General features: G+C 44.9%; 1 protein-coding gene and 1 long non-coding RNA gene across 2 annotated transcripts in view; both read right to left on the reverse strand.

The window, feature by feature from the left end:
* Positions 1-19,089, reverse strand: part of LOC147737994 (uncharacterized) — a 32,347-nt gene extending 13,258 nt beyond the window's left edge. The window contains exon 1 of the mRNA XM_086925010.1: positions 17,684-19,089. Within this exon, the coding sequence (XP_086781136.1) occupies positions 17,684-19,089 (1,406 nt within the window). The remainder of the gene's footprint in view (positions 1-17,683) is intronic.
* A 466-nt stretch (positions 19,090-19,555) lies between these two features.
* The window catches only part of LOC147737995 (uncharacterized), a 271,541-nt gene continuing 269,522 nt past the window's right edge, over positions 19,556-21,574 (reverse strand). Inside the window, exon 4 of the long non-coding RNA XR_015305543.1 lies at positions 19,556-20,200. This is a non-coding gene — a long non-coding RNA (uncharacterized LOC147737995). The remainder of the gene's footprint in view (positions 20,201-21,574) is intronic.

The following is a 21,574-nucleotide window of genomic DNA, read 5'->3' on the forward strand; positions in this document are numbered from 1 at the left end:
CAGCGCGTATCAGTCCACTTCCGGTCGGTGTCGCTGAAGGCGGCAGGAGGGTCGCAAGGCTCACCCACCTCTCCCACGTTTGGGGGCTGCACCACGTGTCCTCCAGCAATGGCGGTGAAGATGCTCCCAGACGACCGGCCGAGGGGGGGGGTCCCCCACGGCGAATCAGCCTGGGAGGAGCTGCGGGAGGAACTCTGGTCTACACTGGCTCCGCAGCAGGCGTGAGGGGGCCCAGTAGGTAAGCGCTGTGGGGGGTTGCACAATGCCCAAGAGTGAAGCGCAGATTTGAGGGCTGCCCCGGAGGCAGAGTTCAGCAGGTCCCTTCTGGCTCTGAGCTGATAGGCCGCAAGCCTCGGCCTGAAGTGAAGCTGGGTCCGGTGACACAGTCCTGCGGCAACTCCTCCAGACGTACGTAGGTATTTCAGGCGTATTGTAGGCGGCCTCCGGTAAATGCCGCGCATCAGGGGCCAGAAGTGTGTTGAGGCTCGGGGGGGGGGGAGCAGTGCGAGCCGGCCCCTCCGCCGAACGAAGACGCCACGAACAACCGGCGGCGGGGGTCCATTACAGGACATAAAAACCCATATCAGCCATGGTGCAGGGTGTGGACACCACAAATGACTGCAGAGTAACTTGTGACCAAACTTTAGAGTTGTGCCAGAGGCGGTAAGTCTTGAAAAAGCGGTTTATTTTTTCCTGGAATTACAGTCCCTGTGCAGACATACAAGGCCAGGAAGCTCTTTAAGTACACACAATGGAGATGGAGCATGCGCTGCAGTAGACCAAAGGAAAAAATAGAAACAAACACATAGGAAAATAAACACCAAACAGAAAGTGAAGGGAGAATTGAGAGTGAAAGCACAGTGAATGGATATAGATTTCCTTTATAAGGCATTCTTCACCCTCTAAGTTTTAAACAAGCTGTACATAATTACATTACAACACAAAGGTTTTAAACAGAGGGACTCAAAGAACAGAGCAGGTGAATTTTTAGAGACAGGACACAACATGCTTGAAGAAGGTAGCAAGTTATCCGGGTCTTGAGCTCAAATGTCCATGGACTCGATAATTCTCGCTTCGGTGCCTGACCTAATCATGGGTTCACACTCTGCAACTCTGGGCATTAAGCTTGCTTAATCTCCACAACGGCCCCCCGCGGCGGGATGCCTGGCTTTCACCTTGGGGATGCCCTGTAGGGGCTATCTCACAGGGAAAAGCCAGGACGGGTTCCCAAGGCAAGCGCGGAGATACCCCTTCGGGGGTCGATTCAGGCGCTACATAAGAAACATAATAATAATAGTTATAACTGTTAAGTTTCTCAGGTCCTGGAGTGATGTGCTGTGCTAATTTTATTTTTTCTTTTCATTCTAGGAGTTATGGTCTTGTTTTTCCATTAGAAAACCAAGATGTCAAGGGCTGGGAAACAAAGTAGGGGTGCACAGTTTGTTTGGTAATTGGACCTGTGCTGCCTTCATGATTTTCTCCTCCAGCATCAAGTATCCCAGGGTTGCTGGAGTCATCTTCGTCATCTGTAACTCATGCTCTCCTCCTAGTAGAGCCTTGAAATATGATGAGTTGCGAGTGATGGTGTTCTCATCTCACCAGGCTGTAGTCATGGGGCCATGGACAACAGTGATCACATAAAGCTGAGGGGCTAAGTCGGTATCATCCTTGTGATGAATCCTCGACTTGGCAAGTACCAGATCGCCTTGTTGGAGCTTCGACGACTTGGCTGTGTGGTGATTGTCAGCATAATATTTTATACATTTTTTGCATCCTCATCCTTTTGTTGAGTTTGACATGATATTCATGAGTTTGGACCCTCCATACAGTAGGGTGGATGTCCACAAAGGCAGCAGAAGAGGAAGATAAAAGACAATGCAAGTGGAGACGTACAGTTCATCGTTGAAAAAGATTCCCAGGTTTCTACCTGATATATTGGGATGGGAGAGAGGAACTAGACAGTGCCTAAAACTTTGGTGCTATTCAGACACAGCCAATTGTTTGTCAACCATTTCTGTATGTGTTGGAGGCAATGACGCAGTTAACTTTTTTCTCTAGTTCTTTTGGGATTGTATGTATTATGGTATTGTCAGCATGGTGGTAGCCACTGTTGATGTTGTCGAGTATAGAAGTGAGTGGAGCCATTGTAGGTGGTGAATAGAGTTGGTCTGAGAGATGAACCCTCAGAAACATCACTGGTCATTGCAGTTAGTTCAATGCGATCTGAGCCACTGGAGTGAAACACATTTGAGTCCAAAGAGGTCTAAAGTTGAGAAGACAGAATGATGCAGTTGTCTGTATATAAAGCTGCGAACAGGACTAGGAGGATCAATATGCAGCTTTTACTGTAGTCCATGGCAGAGAGGGATGCTTACCTGAGGTTCAATAGGATAGTTTTAATAATTCTTTGGTGCCTGATGACTGGCTAGAAGTCACTAAGACACTTCCAGGATTTAGTAATACTGGTCTAGGCCAGAAATCAGTCTATAATTGGCAAGGTGTCTTTACAAGAGGTGTCATTATAACAGCATGTATGTCTGGGATGTTTCCTACCAACAGAGATGTTTTGACAAATATGGTGATGATTGTCACGGGGGCATATTGGTCAGGTTAAATGGTTTTGGCACTGTAGGTTTTTGAGGAGGTGGTAACAGGTGTTAGTTTGTTGATGATTTTATTTACAAAAGTTTAACTAGTGTGGCAAAGGAATCCCAGAAGGGGCGTCGGTCTCAAAAGACAATGATCTCATTCTGGCGAATATGAGACATTTATATTAGCGAGGATATTAATGATCTTGCCATTGGAAAACTTCACGTCAAATATGTAAAACCAGGATCTGAGGTATATTTCTTTCTCCAAACGTCCCTCAGAACATGAATGGAGCCTAGATCCAGCAGAGAACGAAGAGCTTTAGATGTACGACCTTTATACTTTCTAGAGCCTGTGCCTACCAAATCCACATTCAAATTTATATAGAAATCCCCACACATGATAAGAGGGAGTGGCCATAATGATAACTCAGAGTTTAACGACACAAACACCACTGGGTTATCTAAGATTGACCCATATACTGAACAAAGTGTAAAACCTTCTTTGGGGAACTGACACTGAGCGATGACCCAGTGTCCATATTGGTCTCCCCGAACCCTTGGGAAATTGCTTTACGAGCTCCTATCGAAGTACTCCCTACTCACAGTGCTTTCTAGACCCCTCAATGTGTGTCTCTTGCACACATATGATGTCTGCCTTGAGATAAAGCATATCAAGGGCTACCCTACGCCTTTTCATGGGACCATTTACACCCACAAATGCAAATTACTCATTGATAATGTGTGAAAAGCCAATTGTCATCCCCCTTGTGCATGACTGTCCGTCTACTTTGATGACCTCCCCTGCCCATACCCCACCGACCCCTCCCCCAACTCACCCTACAGCACCCACCCCCTCACCACCCCCACCTCAAACGAGCAAATAGGTCAGATCTGACCCTGTTAATGCCACCCACTCCACCTTTCCCGAAGTGCCCCCAGACTCCAACCCTCATGTAAAAACAAGGGCAGAAAAAAAAGACAAACTAAGGAAAAGAAAGATTCGGTGGTAAAGATAATATAAGTAAGAAGAAGAAAAAAAAGAGCCCTCTTCTTAAAGTCCATAGACTGCTGGCTGCAGAAATCTCTACACAGATAATATTAAGGGAAACGTTTCATTCTAATCATGGAACCCTGGACCATTCTTTGATCTCCTTCAGATGCTCTTGAGCCTTCATTTCAGACGTAAAAAACTGCACCCTCCCATTATAGATGACTTTAAGACGGGACGGATTTAATAGATATGCCTCACTACCTAGTCCCTGAAAGGATGAAATCAGCTGGCGTAGTCACAATCGCCTTTCCACAATAGTGTAGCAAAATTCTGGGCGGACAAAGAACGTATTTACCTCATAGGTGCCCTTACCTTCCGCTTGTTGAATATGGCTTACCTGAGTAGGAAGTTACCCAAGAAAAATAAAACTGCCTGAGGCCATTCAGGTTGTCCTGCCACTTGGTTTTTTTCTTAGCGTAATCGGAAAACAGTGAGCTCGCTCCACCTCAGCGTCCCAGTTCCACTGAGGTAAGTCAGAAAAAACTCCCTTAGAAGTCCCACCATAATACATCTGATATCACTCCCCTCAATGTTTTCTGCTAGACCCAGAAACCTAAGATTGTTTCGGTGCTGTTGGCTCTTAAATTCCTCAAGTTTCCACATTACATCCGTCATTTGCGAATAATGTGCCTCCTTATGCTTTTAGAGTTTCCTGCCTCCCCCCTCTGTTACTCCGGCCCTTTCCTCCATAAGGGTCACTCTATCCTTCATTTCTGAGCAAGTTTTACTGATTTTCCAAATTGACCCTTGCAATTTTTTGTGGCCTAGTGAGCCCAACGATTTTCCAACCAGGCCTCCCCTTGCATTTGCTTGAAGGTTGAGTAAATAAGTTCAAGAGGGAGGTCTTTTGGATCAGGGAAGTTGCCAGAGCAGACTTGAGTTAAGCTTTTTCCTCCCCCGTCCTTACTGTAAACCTGATGGGTAGTAGAATAGTTCCATCTTAGTTTGCCGTCAGTGCTGGTATTCGTATGTTGGCCGGTTCAGCTGGTTCTGAGGGGAACGTCGTTTACAACGCGGTGTTTACACCGCACGACCTTTTCCCCGCAGCTGTTACAACGCAAGTCGTTACTACGACTTGCGCTGGATGGCGCTGTGGGATAAGGAATGTTTTAATTTTATAGTCCAACACCTTCCCTACTGTTACGGGGACTGGTGTTGGAATATAAAATTAAAAAATTCCAAAATCCGCGCCCTCCAACGCAAGTCGTTGTAACGACTTGCGTTGTAAAACCTGCGATGTCAAGTACCGCGATCTAAAAGATCGCGTTGTACTGACATACATCCGGTTCTGATCTTCTTTCTCCATTTTTGAGTAGCGATTTTGTCAGGGACTACCTCCAGGGCTGACTGATGAGCCTCGGTCCCTAATTTTTCAGCTCCATATAAAGTTTATGCAAGGCTAGACTATTTTTTTTATTTCCCTAGATCTTTTGCAGGGTTGCCGAATAGAGAATTATCCCATGGTCACGTCAGACCATAACCCTTTGGTACTAGAGGTCCCTCATCTAGATAAGGTGGGTCAATTGCAGGGTTGGTCTTTTGAACGGGATCTGTTACTGGATGATGCATACCTCCATTTTATGCAGGACTGGATTCCAGTTTTTATGTAAAAAAAACATGGGTAGTTCCCCCGTTGGGATAATCTGGGATGCCTTTCAAGATGGGGTTCGAGGCAAGACTGACCGGTAGAGCTGGGCCGTCAAAAAAATGAGAGAGACTCTTTCTGGGTGACCTCTATAAAAGGCTGTCACTCGCAGAAGCTATGGTGAGGGAAACAGTGGCCTTGGGTATGGAGACTCAGACAGCACAGCTGAAAGTGGCTGTGGCTAAAGCAGCAACAGTGAGTCTTTGGACAAAGAAGGCCGCAGACAAATTTCTGGCACAGCAATAACATTTTTTACAAATACAGTGAGGGGTGGGTCATCTCTTGGCGGTGCGGACTAGGCAGCAAATAGCCCAGTCTCATATTCAGGAAGTTCAAGATCCTGTGTCAGGAATAGTCTCGGATTGAGAAAGAACAAGGGCTGCCTTTTAGAGATTTTACCAAAGGTATATACCGAGGATGCGGGAGAGGAGTCTGAGGACTTTATAAGATATTTGAACTCAGTGATGATGTGGAATATAGGAGAGGAAGACCAGTAATATTTAGATCAACCAATCACTGTAGAGGAAATTGAGTTAACAACCTCCGCCCTCGCAGCTGGAACGGATCTCATTCAGGGAAAGTTCTAGAAGATTTTGTCCTCCTGCCTCAATGAGTACCTGCTGGAACTTGTGCTGATAGTACAGGGAGGGGAGGCGCCACATGAATCTTGGGCCTTAATAAAAATGGTGGTATTCCCAAAACAAGGGAAGTCTCCATTAGAACTAGGCTCATACCAGCTGATTACCCTAATGAACAGTGACTCTTAAATCTACTCCAAGATCCTGGCTACAAGGCTGTCTGGAACAATCAGCAAAATTGTGTCTTCTTGGAAACACAGCTTTGTTCCGGGTCCAGGAACAACTGACCACGTCAGGTGGGTAAATCACACTTTTCGATGCAGCAGCAGTGAAGGGAGACTCTAGGGCTTCAATACCCTTGGATGTTGAAAAAGCATTTGACAGAGTCTCCTGGCACTGCCTTGGGTTAGTGATCAAGCAGATTGGATAGGGGCCAGGTTCTAAATGGTCTTGAAAGCATTGTATCAGCAGCTCAAAGCTAGGATTTCCATGATGGAAGGCCAGTCAGAACTTATAAAAATACAGTGAGGTACTAGACAGGGATGTCCTTGTTCTTCCTTGTTATTTGCCTTGCATATTGATCCTATGATAAGGAGGATAGTAAAAAATATATTTATTCAGCATATTAGGTCACATGATTGGGAAACAAAAATACTGGCCTACGACGATGGCTTGGCAGTAGTTACTACAGATCCCAGGGAAGCATTAAGAGAAATAAAAGAGCAGTTAAGAAGATTTTTGGGATATCCATTAAATCTCGATAAGAACCAAATTGTTAAAAACACAGAAGTGGAATGGGAGGATTGGCAAGTGTTAGAGGGGGCTACCTATTTAGGGGTAAAAATCATAGTTGACGTAGATAAAATTATACAGACAAAATTTGGATCCATTAATAACAAGCATTTGCAATGCAATAGGTCTCGCAATAGAAAAGTCTGAGCTTTTGGTGTGTAAAATGTAAAAAATTTGTAATTTTCGTTTATGTTTTTCAAAATATAAAAGTATTCATTTTGTTATTAGAAATGCCAATAGTTATAAAGTTAGCAAATGTTACATCTATAGCATTAGGAAAGGTATATGTTTAGTTTTCCCCTGTCTTACATGTATTGATCTGACAAATCACAATGTTTTAACAAGAACAGAAGTGAAAACATTCAACATCTTTTTATGACATTTGTAATAAAGCTTGAAACATTGACAGAAAATATTTGAACCAGTTGTTGTTGAATGGTTGCACAGATTAATGCTGTGGTGGCGTTGAGTGATGTTGTTTTGGGGACAAGAGATGCTGTGGCGTTCAGTGATGCTGTTGTAGCGCATAGTGATGTTGTGGTGCCCATTAGTGATGCTGTAGTAGTGCTGAGTGGTGCTGTGGTGGTGCTGAGTAGTGCTGTGGTGGAAGTGTGCACTGCCGGCAGGTGGTGTGTGTGCCTGGTGGAAGCGTGCACTGAAGGCTGGTGGTGTGTGTGCCTGGTGAAAGCGTGCACTGACGCTGGTGGTGTGTGCCTGGTGAAAGCGTGCACAGACGGCTGGTGGTGTGTGTGTGACTGGTGAAAGCATGCACTGAAGGCTGGTGGTGTGTGTGTGCCTGGTGAAAGTGTGCACTGACGTCTGGTGGTGTGTGCCTGGTGGAAGTGGGCACAGACAGCTGGTGGTGTTTGTCCCCTGCGAAAGCGTGCACTGATAGCTGGTGGTGTGTGTGTGGCTGGTGAAAGCGTGCACTGATGGCTGGTGGTGTGTGTGTGTGGCTGGTGAAAGCGTGCACTGGTGGTGGTGTGTGTGCCTGGTGAAAGCGTGTACTGATGGCTGGTGGTGTGTGCCTGGTGGAAGCGTGCACTGATGGCTGGTGATGTTTGTGCCCGGTGAAAGTGTGCACTGACAGCTGGTGGTGTTTGTGCCCGGTGAATGCATGCACGGACGACTGATGGTGTCTGTGCCTGGTGAAATTGTGCACTGACGGTGTGGTTGTGCGTGTGGTTGTATGTTGTATGGCGGGCGTGAAATTTAAAGTACGGCCGGCCGTAAAAAAATAATTAGGGGAGGAGAAGCCCTTTGATGTGGTGTCAAGGCTTGGCAGCCGTTAAAAAATGCAATTAGGAGGAGAGGGGAGAGTAGTGAGGAGAGTGGTGTTGAGAGAATAGAGTGGTGTTGAGAGGGGAGAGTGGTGAGAGGGGAGGAGTGAGTCAGGCCTGGAGAGAGTGAGGAGAGGGGTGAGTGAGGAGAGGCGAGAGAGATGTGAGTGAGGAGAGAGAGAGGGATTGGAGAGGGAGTGTAGTGGTGAGTGGTGAGAGGGTAGAGTGTTGAGTGGTGAAAGGGGAGATGGGGAGAGGAGAGGGGTGAGTGGGGAGAGGGGAGAGAGGAGTGAGTGGGGAGAGGGGAGAGAGGAGTGAGTGAGGAGAGAGTGGGATTTGAGAGAGGGAGGGGAGGGTGGATAGAGTGTGATAGTTCGCTATCCAGATAAAGTGTATTTATGTGGCATTGAGTAGAGTGTAATTATGTTGCGTGAAATCATGTTGCACCTAGTCGTATTCGGAGTGTATGTTGAATTTAGTGCAGTATAATTATGTGGCATGAAATTATGTTGCACTGAGTGGTATTTGGAGTGTGTGTTGCATTGAGTGCAGTGTAATTATGTGGCTTGTAATTATGTGGCACTGAGTGGTATTTGGAGTGTATGTTGCATTGAGTGCAGTGTAATTATGTGGCATGTAATTATGTGGCACTGAGTTGTATTTGGAGTGTATGTTGCATTGAGTTCAGTGTAATTATGTGGCATGAAATTATGTGGCACTGAGTGGTATTTGGAGTGTATGTTGCATTGAGTGCAGTGTAATTATGTGGCGTGTAATTATGTGGCACTGAGTGGTATTTGGAGTGTATGTTGCATTGAGTGCTGTGTAATTATGTGGCACTGAGTGGTATTTGGAGTGTATGTTGCATTGAGTGCAGTGTAATTGTGTGGCTTGTAATGATGTGGCATTGAGTGGTATTTGGAGAGCGTTGCATTGAGTGCAGTGTAATTATGTGGCGTGTAATTATGTGGCACTGAGTGGTATTTGGAGTGTGAGGGCGGTCGAGTGGTAGAATGAGGGCGGTAGAGTGAGGGCGGTAGAGTGGTAGAGTGAGGGCGGTAGAGTGAGGGTGGTAGAGTGAGGGTGGTAGAGTGAGGGTGGTAGAGGGCGGTCGAGTGAGGGCAGTAGAGTGGTAGAGTGAGGGCGGTAGAGTGAGGGTGGTAGAGTGAGGGCGGTAGAGTGCTAGAGAGTGCGGTAGAGTGAGGGCAGTAGAGTGAGGGCAGTAGAGTGAGGGTGGTAGACTGGTAGTGTGAGGGCGGTAGAGTGAGGGCAAACATGGCGGCCAGGCTGAGGGGTGAGCACATTCAGCGGTAGTTTAAGTATGAGGCTGAGGGTGTCACAGAGCCCTGTTTACCCAAAATATGTCTCAGAAGTTAAATTAAATGCCAGGACAGAAGGAGTAGAGTAAAGACCGACGCCATTAACTGAGGAAGATACTGGCAGGCATATCAGCACGGGGCAGAGAGTGACCGTCAGTCACCGGCGGACCACAAACAGAAAGCAACAGGAACCGAGTGCCCGACAAATACACACCGATAGCCGCAGCGAAGTGGAAGCAGTGGAAATTGACAGCTGCTTAGATAACCCCCACGAGGCTGAAAGGCACAGGGGCGCTGGCGGGCAGAGGCCAATCGACAGAGAGAGAAAAAAGATAGACGAAAAAAAAAAACAAGCAGTAAAGTTTTGCGGATAGGTGTGAACCTAATACATCAGAGAGTGAAGGAGAAAGGCAGAGCTGCTACTAGAAAGAAAAAATAATAGTCAGAAAGAAAGATAGAGGCTGGGGAATACAAATGGAAAGAGAGATGCGATGTCAGAGAGGTTGGGGCTCAGATTTGCATGCAGCCACTAGAGAAGCCTGCTTGTGGGGACTGGGAGGAAGGGTGACGAGACGCAGGCCCTGCAGTGAATAATTATGGGAGGAGAGATGCTGGCCTGAGGCAGAGCACACGCAGAGTGAGAGCAATGAAGTTGGAAAGGGATGGTATCACTGAGTTCTGTAAGCACGACAAACATGCACACACACTGTGGCACAATGGGGTTAACACAAGCAGATGGGCCTAAAGACACAGAAGCAGGCAGACACCCTGACGCCCATAAACTGAGGAAGATACTGGCAGGCATATCAGCACAGGGTCAGAGAGTGACCGCCAGTCACCGGCGGACCACAAACAGAAAGCAACAGGAACCGAGTGCCTGACAAATACACACCGATAGCCGCAGCGAAGTGGAAGCAATGGAAACTGACAGCTGCTTAGATAACCCCCACGAGGCTGAAAGGCACAGGGGCGCAGGAAAAAAAACAAGCAATAAAGTTTTGCGGATAGGTATGAACCTAATACATCAGAGAGAGAAGGAGAAAGGAAGAGCTGCTACTAGAAACAAAAAAAAAATTGTCAGAAAGAAAGATAGAGGCTGGGGAAGACAAATGGAAAGAGAGATGCGATGTCAGAGAGGTTGGGGCTCAGATTTGCATGCAGCCACTGGAGAAGCCTGCTTGTGGGGACTGGGAGGAAGGGTGACGAGACGCAGGCCCTGCAGTGAATAATTATGGGAGGAGAGATGCTGGCCTGAGGCAGAGCGCACGCTGGGGGAAGGAGGCTGGGCTGCCTTTGATGTGGTAGAGGGAGGGGGTGGGCTGCCTGGTTAGTTCGTGTGTCAACAGATGGAGAGAGAGCCCACACACAGAACGGGGGCTGAAATAACAGAGCCAACTGGGATGGGAGGTGGGGGAAGCGAAACCACGACAGCCACAACACACTGAGAAGGAGAGGGCAGGGATGCTAAGTGGCAGAAGAGGCACACAGCATAAAAAGAGTCACGGGCTGAGCCGCCTAATAGAGAAATATTATGTGCTACATGCCAACGCTGCTTAAAATAACACGTCGCTCACAGCTTACACTGGCCCTTTGTTCTTATTTCATTTTAAATGCAGGGTAATGTGTAGAATACAGTTCACTTTGTGTCCCAAACGCTAACAAGAGTATGTAAAGTTGCCCGTTTCTTACAGAGCTGATTCTTAACTAAAATGCACATTTCTGTCGAGTGAGCGCAAAGACCAAATGCCCTTCATTTGCTCTTGTAAAGCTCCTTGTCATTTAACTTGTAACTGTCCACTGCTGGCAGCTTCCACTGGCCCTTCGTTCCTATTTCGCTTTAAATACAATGTGATGTGTACAATAAAGTTAACCTTGTGTCTTTAACGCTAAAATGAGTATATACAGTTGAGCGTTTCTTACATCGGCTATTTTTTTTACTAAAATGCACATTTCTGTGAGACGGGAATTCGAGTATATCACAGGAAGCAGGGGCGCAAGCTTCGCTCTCGTGCGCACAGATTATTTTTTATTAATTGACAGTTTGCAGACAGGCATTTCCCTTCCTTAATCGCCCTAGGCTGGGGAACCCTGCAGCCCATCACAGATTGTGCAGAGAACATGCTGTGACGCTGATCCTTGCTCCTCCATATGAAAGAACGCAGGGACTGCACAAACTGCGTTGCGCAGGCTGTGAATCGGCAAACTGCAAACAAAGACCCTAGGGTTGAAATCTGCTTGTTTGCCAAGAACGAGCACACCATGGATTTTGCTGGCTCTCTGGTGACACTGGCAATTTTAGCAGGGGAACCCTATCGAGCACTGCTTCCCTGAAGTAAAGACACCCAAGCTAACACCTCTGACTATGCTAGGCCCATTCATACGATTTGCCCATTTTGATCAGCCTCAAAATCTAGCTTCATTAAACAGGGCCACGGGGTGTTGTACATAAGTGTAAACCACTCCGTGATTGCCGGCTGCCATTTACACGGCTATGGGATAACAACAGTTCTCACCACCCGCTGAGTGCCTGCCGAAACAGACGTGCTGCCATAAGCTTAGTGCTATACCATCGCACTACTCGACCATACCTGATAATCCACAGTCGCAAGCTGCAACTCTTCCTAGCTGCACATATGCGAGACGGCATGGGCAACAAGTGTACAAAATGCAGTATGCACAATATCAACAAGAGAGGGAAAGAAAAGAACGAGAAGTGGATGATTCAATCAAGAGAAGGTAGAGATGAAGAAGGGATAGGGAAGAAAGCAAAGAAAAGGGAAATAACCAGAAAGGAGTAGAAAAATAACCGACAGAGAGGATGAGATGCGAGGAGCAGAAGAAAGGGAGGGGAAAAGGAGAGCAGAGGCAAAGGAGAGAAGAAAGGTAGAATGAGTAGGGGCAGAGGGAAAAGCAGGAATAGTGTGGGGATAAAGATGAAGGGAATAAGAAGGAAGGAGGCATATAAGTAGAGTATATGGGGAGATGGTTGAGGGAAAAGGAGTGAAAGTTTTAAAAAAAACGAGACACGGCCAGCCGACTCACGGGAATCCAAGGGGAACAGATGGCTCTGCAACAGATGGCCGTGCAGGGGGCGGGGCAGTGCTTGGGAAGCCTGTGAGAGGGTGATTGATGGGAATGCTGCTGGCAGGGGGAAGGTTCGGGCAAGCTCGTTCACGAGGAGTCACGAGACTCGTGAACTGTCCAAAATCCGCCGAATCCCCCTGCTTGTAGAGTGCCTTTTCCAAAGTAGTGGTTTGGCCGCAATAGTCCTCACCCCTTCTATTTCTGCGAAATAGAAAAGGGGCGAGCCCTAAAAAGTACAAGAGTAGAAATTGGCAGAATAAACAACTTACAAATGTCTTTAATAGGTAGAATCAATTTGATCAAGATCCCTAAAATACTCTACTTGTTTAGGGCCATCCCTCTTGAAGTAGGGAACCAATGGTTTAAGGATATTGATGGGGCTTTTTCTAGGCTTATACTAGGTCTATAATGGTGCTAAAATATCTGACCCCCCTGAGAGAGCTCACCTAATACAACAATCTACTACTGGGCCACTGCCCTGCAACAGATGTCTATTTTGTTGGGGATAAAATGAGAGGCTTATCAAAGTCCTAATCCCGTACAAGCTTCTGATGGGGAATGGGGTGTACTTTGAAGGCATCTTTAGTATGGATACTATAAAAGAGTATGATTTAAGACCCTCCGTTGTTTGTTCAAAATATGGGCCGTGGTCCGGAAGAAAGTAGGGCTGGGTTGGCTGAACTGCATTACACAAAAACTCTAATCACCTGGTAATTTTATAGGACTCCCATATGAATTGTTTGAGACCCTACTGCACAGGTTTAACCTAGGGCATCACAAGTTTTTAAAAATATCTTCAGCTCCATGATTTGTTACTGAAAAAAGCAGGAGGAGCAAAGGCATTTTGAGGGTTGAACTGGTTGATAGAGTCTTGATTTGCAAACCCCCCCATTGGGAAACTTTATCAGTTGTTGAATAAGCTCATGCCAGAGGATATAGAAAAACAGATAAAGTGGTGGGAAGAGAAGGTTCAAGCAGGAATAGTCGTCCTCTCAGAGTCCCGAAATCTGGCACAGACAATCTTAATTTTTGCCTTTCTGCAAGTACATCTATACAAATGTACCATACGGGTGTATTCAAATACTTATTACACTTTTTAATCAAGTCATAACTATGAACAAAGAAATGTATCACAACAGGGACATATTCAAACTAGATGTTTTAGTGCGAGTCAAAACATACTGTTCGGACACAAGAGAGGCATGAGTCGGGCGTCTTTATCATCATCAAAAGGAACACGTCCTGTTTATTCACAGTCTTGTGAAGGCCTGGTGCATTCTTAAACAACAAGATATTACTTAAAGGCAGGTTCTTATGCCACAGAGGTGTGACAAGCTGATACAGTACATATAAATGGGGTATTAAAACAAAAAAACAATTGGGATAGGGGGTGACACCCCTGTGCAGATACCTCGTTGTGGTCTGCAGACAGGACAGGTGACAGAGGCTTTTAAGAACTGCGAAAAGGATCAGACGGGAACACAAAAGGACAGAAGCCAGGATCAACCTGGTGAGTGATGACGCGCTGCTGTTTTCCCTTCTGATTGGTGGGTTTCGTCTCAGCCTTGAAGGTCTGGGAAGGGCTATGCTCAGAACTCCTTTAGTTCGTGACTCGAGTCTGATTGCCTAGTTCAAATTCAGAAGCTCTGTAATGACCCATCCACTCCCAGCCAAAAAGGGCTTCTAGGCACTGAGTCTGAGCACAGGCAGCACTCACCACAGCAAGAGAAAACAAACTCAAGGGAGCGTTTTACACGAGCAACAGTTACATAACAAAGGGACGCATTCATATTGTGAACAGGGGAAGGTGAAGCGATTTGCCTGGAATCACAGGGTGCTGAGCCGGCGCCTGGACTCGTCTGATTGACTAGTTCTAAAATCAGCAGCTCTGTAATGACCCATCCTCTCCCAGCCAATAACATGGAGCACTTCTAGGCACTGACTATGAGCACAGGAAGAGCTCACCACAGCAAGAGAAAACAAAGGCGAGGGAGTGCTTTACACAAGCACCAGTTACATAACAAGTTATACGTTAAAGGCAGCTTACCTGTGCCTGTACTTTGGTGCAGAAGATAAGCGCTCATTTCTTGCCAGTCTGCCATTCTTTTCAGCAAACAGGACAAACAAGGGATGCCCACCACAGGTTTAGCCGAAGCGAAAGCGGGCGACCTCACGGGAACACACACGCAGTCCTTACGCACTGCACATGCGTGCGGCCAACTTTGCCTGGGGCATGGAGCGCGTGGCAGTGTCCGGGGCTCCCGTGAGCTGAGGGAGCCCCGTGTTTTTGGAGCCTGTAGAAGAAAGAGCCCGGTGATGGGGGGCGGGGGTGTGTGTGTGTTTGTGTGTGTGCGCGTGTGTCTGCGTGTGTGTCTGCGTGTGTGTGTGTGTGTCTGTGTATCTATGTGTCTATGTGTGCCTGTGTGTGGGTGCGTGCTTCGCGCGCTTTCGCCAGGGCGAGACCTAAAAAGTTGTATTTATAGAATGAATTTAAATCAATCGACTACCTAGCAACACTGTCACTAGTAAATCTATTTCACAGTTTTCTTAGTGTAACACCCTCTTGTAAACATAGCTAACTCACAGTTCACAGGTATTTTTCAATCAGAAACCTTTTTATAGTTTTGACAAATATATACAAAACAGGTGTCAGAAAATCTGACAAACATACAAAACGGGTGTAAGGAAGTCGACGTTTCGGTCTTTAGTAGGTCATACAGATCCATAAGACAATCCTCAGGACACAGCGTTGCTTAGTATCCAACCATTCCAACCACAGAATAAAAACGATATACACAACCATGAATATCCCCTGGGTCTAAAAGTATTGTCTGCTCACTCCGCAGTCCAATTTCAGTGACTGACCCATCAAGCATGCCTAATCAGAAAGACAAGCCTCAAGATACTACAACTAAAACTACACCAATAAGTGTGGGAAAGAAAACCAATTGAAAACACTCAATGTGCCCATAGTGCACAAACCTGTGACCAACACAGCAACATAGAATCCTTACTCTATATATCCAATTGCATTTCCATCCTGCCTTCTCAAACATGTCTCTAAAGCAAAGAATAAGGTCAATATTAAAATTCAGAATTGTAACTCATTTCATCATAGGAAGCCAAAATCAATCAAAGGCCAACAGAGCAGTCACTCTTACCTGTGTCAACAACAACCATTTTGTAGCTGTAAAAATGGAAGAAAAGAAAAATCAAACTAATCTAATCACTGCCGACTTCATCTATCCATATACTCTCTTACAAACCAGACAACTAATATTGTACTCACATTTCGTATTATGCATGAAGAATCAATCTCCAAGTCCGTTTGAAACCGCCAGCCTCACGCTGAACTTTAACCCTGTTTACGTGAGAGACGGCGTGGCGTGACGGCCATCTTGGAAGTATTAATAGACTATTACGGCAGATGACTGAAGCATTGCACTCATAAGTGCAGAGAATCGGGACAGTGAAAAGTAATGGATTACATAATCAGTAAAATACAACGGGAGAATAAGCCATCCCCCTTAAGGACAGATCAGCATTTAGGATATCAATTAGTCAGTGGCTCGATTCAACCAAAACTAAATATGTTGTGACAATACTTGGATCGTAAATGAGAAGCCCACAGTTCTCAGAACATAAGAAACCACAGGACCATCTGTTTCGTTAAAAATCCAACGCAGACCAGACAGGATAAAGTTCTTCAGTACATCACAGCAGCAAATGCCTCGCAAAAATATCACAAAAATCTAGTGATACAGTGTTGCCAGAGTATATCACTCCAAAAAAGAATTGAGTCCCTTCTCTACAGTCTTAGCAGACCAGATCCATATGTTTTCCTTCAGTGTGAGTAGGGGATCAACATTGCGTCACCGTCTAGAACCCTTAACAATCTCTAGTACAAACCATTGCATATCTGTTGGAACATGAGACATAAGCAAGTAGTGCTCTACAAGAGGTGCAGTTGTTCCTTTGCATCGTATTCGTGTTTGATGTTGCATTATGAGTTTTTTCACCTCTTGTGCAGTTTTCCCAATGTAAAATAATAGGCACGGGCATTGGATACAGTATATTACATTTCTCGACAAACAGTTAGAATGATGTTTCAACACCTATTGTTTATCGTTTAGAATGCATGATTTTACCACTAAAGTGGTAGAACAGGCGGCAGTGCCCACATGGGTAATGATCCACCACTGGCATAAGGCCCCACATATCCTGTAAAGCTGTAGTTTTAGGTTCACTGTATGCCCTAACTAGATGATCTCTAAGATTTCCCCCACGTTTGAATGCAAAACGCGGTTTCTCTAATTGTGAGTCAACCTTTCTTATCAAATGCCAGTTCTTAAGAACAATTTTTCTGATATCATTGGATTCTGTGCCAAAAGTCGTCACACACGTAATCGCATTGTGATAAGCATTCTGTCCTTCTTTAACCTGTAACAGCATTTTAAAACAGATTACAAGTTGTACTACACTCTGGGGAAAATAGCTAAATGGGGTGGAACCAGAAACAAGCACTGTTCCCGATGCCATTCATACGGGGCGCATTTGATACGCTGTTTGCAACCTGCCCAGCCCAAGGTGGCCTCATTGGGGACATTACTGAGTTCCTGGAGGGAGGACTGGGACTAAGTGTAGTACAGAGCCCGCAATTTATATTACTGGGGATTAGATATGAATCAATCCCTAGCCCGGCACAGGCATTTGTATTTATTGTAATGACAGATTTTTGGCTAAGCTTGGCTAAGGCATGGCAAGACCTCTCAGCACCATCGGTGCAACAATGGCTCGCTCGTCTAATGGCTATTTATCATACGGATGTGGCAGTATATGCAAAAACGAGTGGGTGTCTACACTTTAAGAGGGATAGTAGAGTATCTTTCTATTTTCTATAAGATGTGGGAATGGAGGCCAATTGGGTACCTTTTTCCGCAGGTGTCTTCTACGTGGGAAAGATAGGAATATATGTATAAATGTTTGATCTGTGTATAAGACGTGACATGAATTAATCTTAGGAATGGACTGTCCCCTTGGAGGGGAAAAGGAAAGCATCAAATCATTCTCAAAGCTGTTGCAAAGGTAACCCATGAAACTTAGAAGAGGGGCCTGTGAACTGTGCTTGGTAGAACCAAAGACCTATTTGAGGAATTATCGGCATCAGCTTTTTGAGATTGGAAGTAAACCAGTTTTGCTCTTAGTATAGATCGTTTACAACCACTGCAATGGATATGAAAAGTGCTTCTGGCAAAGGGTATATTTTTAAGGTTCTTCCCCCATTGTGTGTTCTCTCATGAACAGTAAGATGACTTTTCACACTGAAGATTTTCTGGCATTCCGAGCATGGGTGTTTCCCAAGTGTGAGTTCTCTCATGTGAAGTTAGACTGGATTTATAACTGAAGCGTTTCTGGCATTCAAGGCACTGATAAGGTTTTTCCCCAGTGTGAGTTCTCTGATGTACAATAAGACTGGTTTTATAACTGAACTTTTTTAGGCATTCAGAGCACTGATAAGGTTTTTGCCCAGTATGTGTTTGTTCATGGTGAGTGAGACTAGCTCTTTCCTTAAAGTTTTTGTGGCATTCAGAGCACTGATATGGTTTCTCCCCAGTGTGAGTTTTCTCATGCAAAATAAGACCAGTTTTCAGCCAATAGCTTTTCTGACATTCAGAGCAGTGATATGGTTTCTCTCCGGTGTGAGTTCTCTCATGTTGAGTGAGAATGTATTTACGACTAAAGTTTTTTGGGCATTCAGAGCACTGATGGGATTTCTGCCCAGTATGGGTTAACTCATGCCGGGTGAGAATGGTTTTCCGACTGAAGGTTTTCTGGCATGCAGAGCACTTATGAGGTTTTTGCCCAGTATGCGTTCTCTCATGTAGAGTGAGATCTGATTTACATTGGTAACTATTTAGGCATTCAGAGCACTGATGCGGTTTCTGTCCAGTGTGAGTGCGCTCATGTTTACGGAGATCGGCTTTTTGAGCGAACCTTTTGTGACATTCAGGGCACTGATAAGGTTTCTCTCCAGTGTGAGTTCTCTCATGTCGACTGAGAAGGGATTTACAATTGAAGCGTCTCAGACATTCAGAGCAATGAAAAGGTTTTTCTCCAGTATGTATTCTCTCATGTCGAGTAAGGCTGGATTTACATCGGAAACCTTTGTAGCATTCAGAGCACTTATGAGGTTTTTCCCCGGTGTGAGTTCTCACATGTCGAGTCAGATTATGTTTGCAAGTGAAGCGTTTCAGGCATTCAGAGCACTTATGAGGTTTTTGCCCAGTATGCGTTCTCTCGTGTTGAGTGAGATCTGCTTTACATTGGTAACTATTTAGGCATTCAGAGCACTGATAAGGTTTCTCTCCAGTGTGAGTTCTCTCATGTCGACTGAGAAGGGATTTTTGAGTGAACCTTTTGTGACATTCAGTGCACTGATAAGGTTTCTCTCCAGTGTGTGTTCTCTCATGTTCAGTAAGTCTGAATTTAGATAGGAAACCTTTGTGGCATTCAGAGCACTTATGAGGTTTTTCCCCGGTGTGAGTTCTCACATGTCGAGTCAGATGTTGTTTGTAAGTGAAGTGTTTCAGGCATTCAGAGCACTTATGAAGTTTTTCCCCAGTGTGAATTTTCTCATGCTGACTGAGTCTGGATTGACAACTAAAGCTCTTCTTACATTCAGAGCATGCATGAGACTTCTTTTTGGTGCTAATACCTCCAAGTTCAGTTTTGTCTTGTATACATTCCATTATGAGATAAGATTTCTTTCTGAAGTTAATATCTCCAAGTTGAGATTTTTCTAGCAGACACACCATAAGACAATACTAAATCTTATTCAGCATGTGTTTGGCATCACCCACTCAAATGTGCTGCACTTGTTGAACTTAACACTTGGACATCCTCTGTAGGCAACTTAATTCACCCTACAACCTTAATATCAGCAGCCCCTGGTACTTATGGGGAAGCCTCTCATGGGATTATTACCTCTTCATGACATCCATGTGGATTCTCTGACCTTTTTCTCATACTTATTTTTGAGTAAATGAAGCACTGATTAGGTCTTTGGTTGGTGTTCAGTATTTCAAAGCTAGGTACACATTCAATAATGTTTTGGCATGAACATTCAGAATACTATTGTGTATCAGTAGCAGCACATTTTTTCGTGTCACCCTTCTTACGGATGTCTTTGTCTGTATGTAAGACTACAATGAGGATGTTATGGATTTTGCAGGTCTTGCCGGGTAAAAAGTACCCGAGGTCTCATCTAATGGGCAAGAATGATAGTGAACATGTGGACCCGGACTACAAGCAATAGGTCCTTCCCTTGGTCCCAGATATACCCACATCACTAGTTCGTAACTAACAGGTTTCTTAGTCCTAACCTGACTACCTGTCTTTTAAGCAGCTTCGTTTACACTATAAGTGACAAACAGATATTTGTTTTTGATTTAAAAGCAATTCACTGGATATGGTGCTCAGGTGTTCCATTTGCTGAGGTCTGTTAAAAACTGTTCAAGTCCCACTTGTTTGGTGTGTGTTATCTTCTCTTGGATCGATTAGAACTTTAGACTGATGCTTGTCCTCTCTGGTTCAGACAGATGGTCTTCCTGCCCTGGATTAGCATCTCCAGGGCATTCTTCATATACCATTAGAGCAGTAGGAAATCTATTTAGAGAAACTGCTTTCACATTCTTTATTTTACTCTAATCCAAGTTCCTCACCACATCTTTTTCCTGGATACTTTCCTCTTGTTGGAGCTCTGAAGCAACTTTACATCTTTAGCATTGGTCCTTTAATAGTTTTCAATTATTTGCTTATTACGGACTACCATTTTGTCTTCTATGCCCACTCTTCAATCACCTGTGGATTTAAAACCAGAGATTGTTTAAGAATGCAAACTGTAACAAAGGAATAACATTTATTAGCTAATACAGACATCCACAGTCTGAGTTCATTTTGAGAGATGGATGAGAGCGATGAGAGGGCTCTAGGCATTTTCGAGATAGAAAGCTTGAGAACACTGGAACACTAGATTGAGGAGGTCTAAAGATGGAAATTCTGATGGACAGTTTTGTGCACATCAGAAATTATCAGTAAGCTAATCAAGTGTCTGATCAAAACTTCCTCCCTCTCACTGTGCGGTATACCTCTTCGCACAACTCCCCAAACCAGGCAAGTAATCTCTCAAAGCGCAAGCACGCACACCCTCATAAGAGTCTCCCCTTCCCAGCACCACAAACAAGGCTACTTCTCCCGGGCAAGCCTGTGTTAACAACTTAGACTCGACAATAGACAAGAATTTTGGAATATCATGGCAAACCTTAAGCAGACGGTTGAAATAATTACGAATGAGGAAACTAGGAGACCGCATAGATCTCCAACCACCACAAACACACAGTATCAAGCACACCTAGATGGATCTCTATGCCTTTGCCAAACACAACTATACGCCTCAACAGGACAACAAACCAGATGTTAGAGGTGGACATTGATGACCTTTGCCAATGTTACATAACTTGCTCTCACCACACAAACAACTTATAAAATACACACTATAGCTATAAATACTTCTCTGGAGCAACAAATCATAGCTTCTACTATGACCCTCTCAAAAGTAAGACAGATCACCTTCATCCCAGGTAATCAAGATAGAAAAAGAGAGCCTAAAAAGACACTGAAGAGCTTACTGCACAACTGCAATCAGCAGCTAAATATGCAAAAGACATAGCCAACCCCATCCCGTCACATAATCCAAGACCAGCGGTGTGGAATTTAATAAAATATCTACTTGTCCTTGTAGAAGGTTGCTTCAGAAATCTACTTGTCCTGTAACCAAATCCACTTGTCCCTTTAGTGCCATGTAGTGTGGCGACAAATTATGGCAGTAATCTCCATATATAAGAGCTCTGATATAGCCTCTCTGATTATGCCAGGGCGCATACCATGATAGTGTTTGAATACTTGCAATCCCCTTATGTTGCCACATTTCCGCAGATCTACATACTGGGGCTGAAGGTAGTGGTACACAATAGTTCCAGTGTTAGAATGCCCTTTTGTGTCTGTGCAAACCTACTAAGTTGCTGTTTTAAGGTTTTCAACAACTCTTCTCTGATCTTTTCCCATACTGAGAAATGTTGGAAATGTACTCCTTACAATGGCAGATGTAAACTTTCTTACAGAGTTGGGAAAAAGAGTGGTTGGAGGGAAAGTTAACTTGCAAAGCTCAGATCTTCG

Source organism: Lissotriton vulgaris, chromosome 1_1 (genome assembly GCF_964263255.1).
Source record: "Lissotriton vulgaris chromosome 1_1, aLisVul1.2, whole genome shotgun sequence".
Classification (NCBI taxonomy): Eukaryota; Metazoa; Chordata; class Amphibia; order Caudata; family Salamandridae; genus Lissotriton; species Lissotriton vulgaris.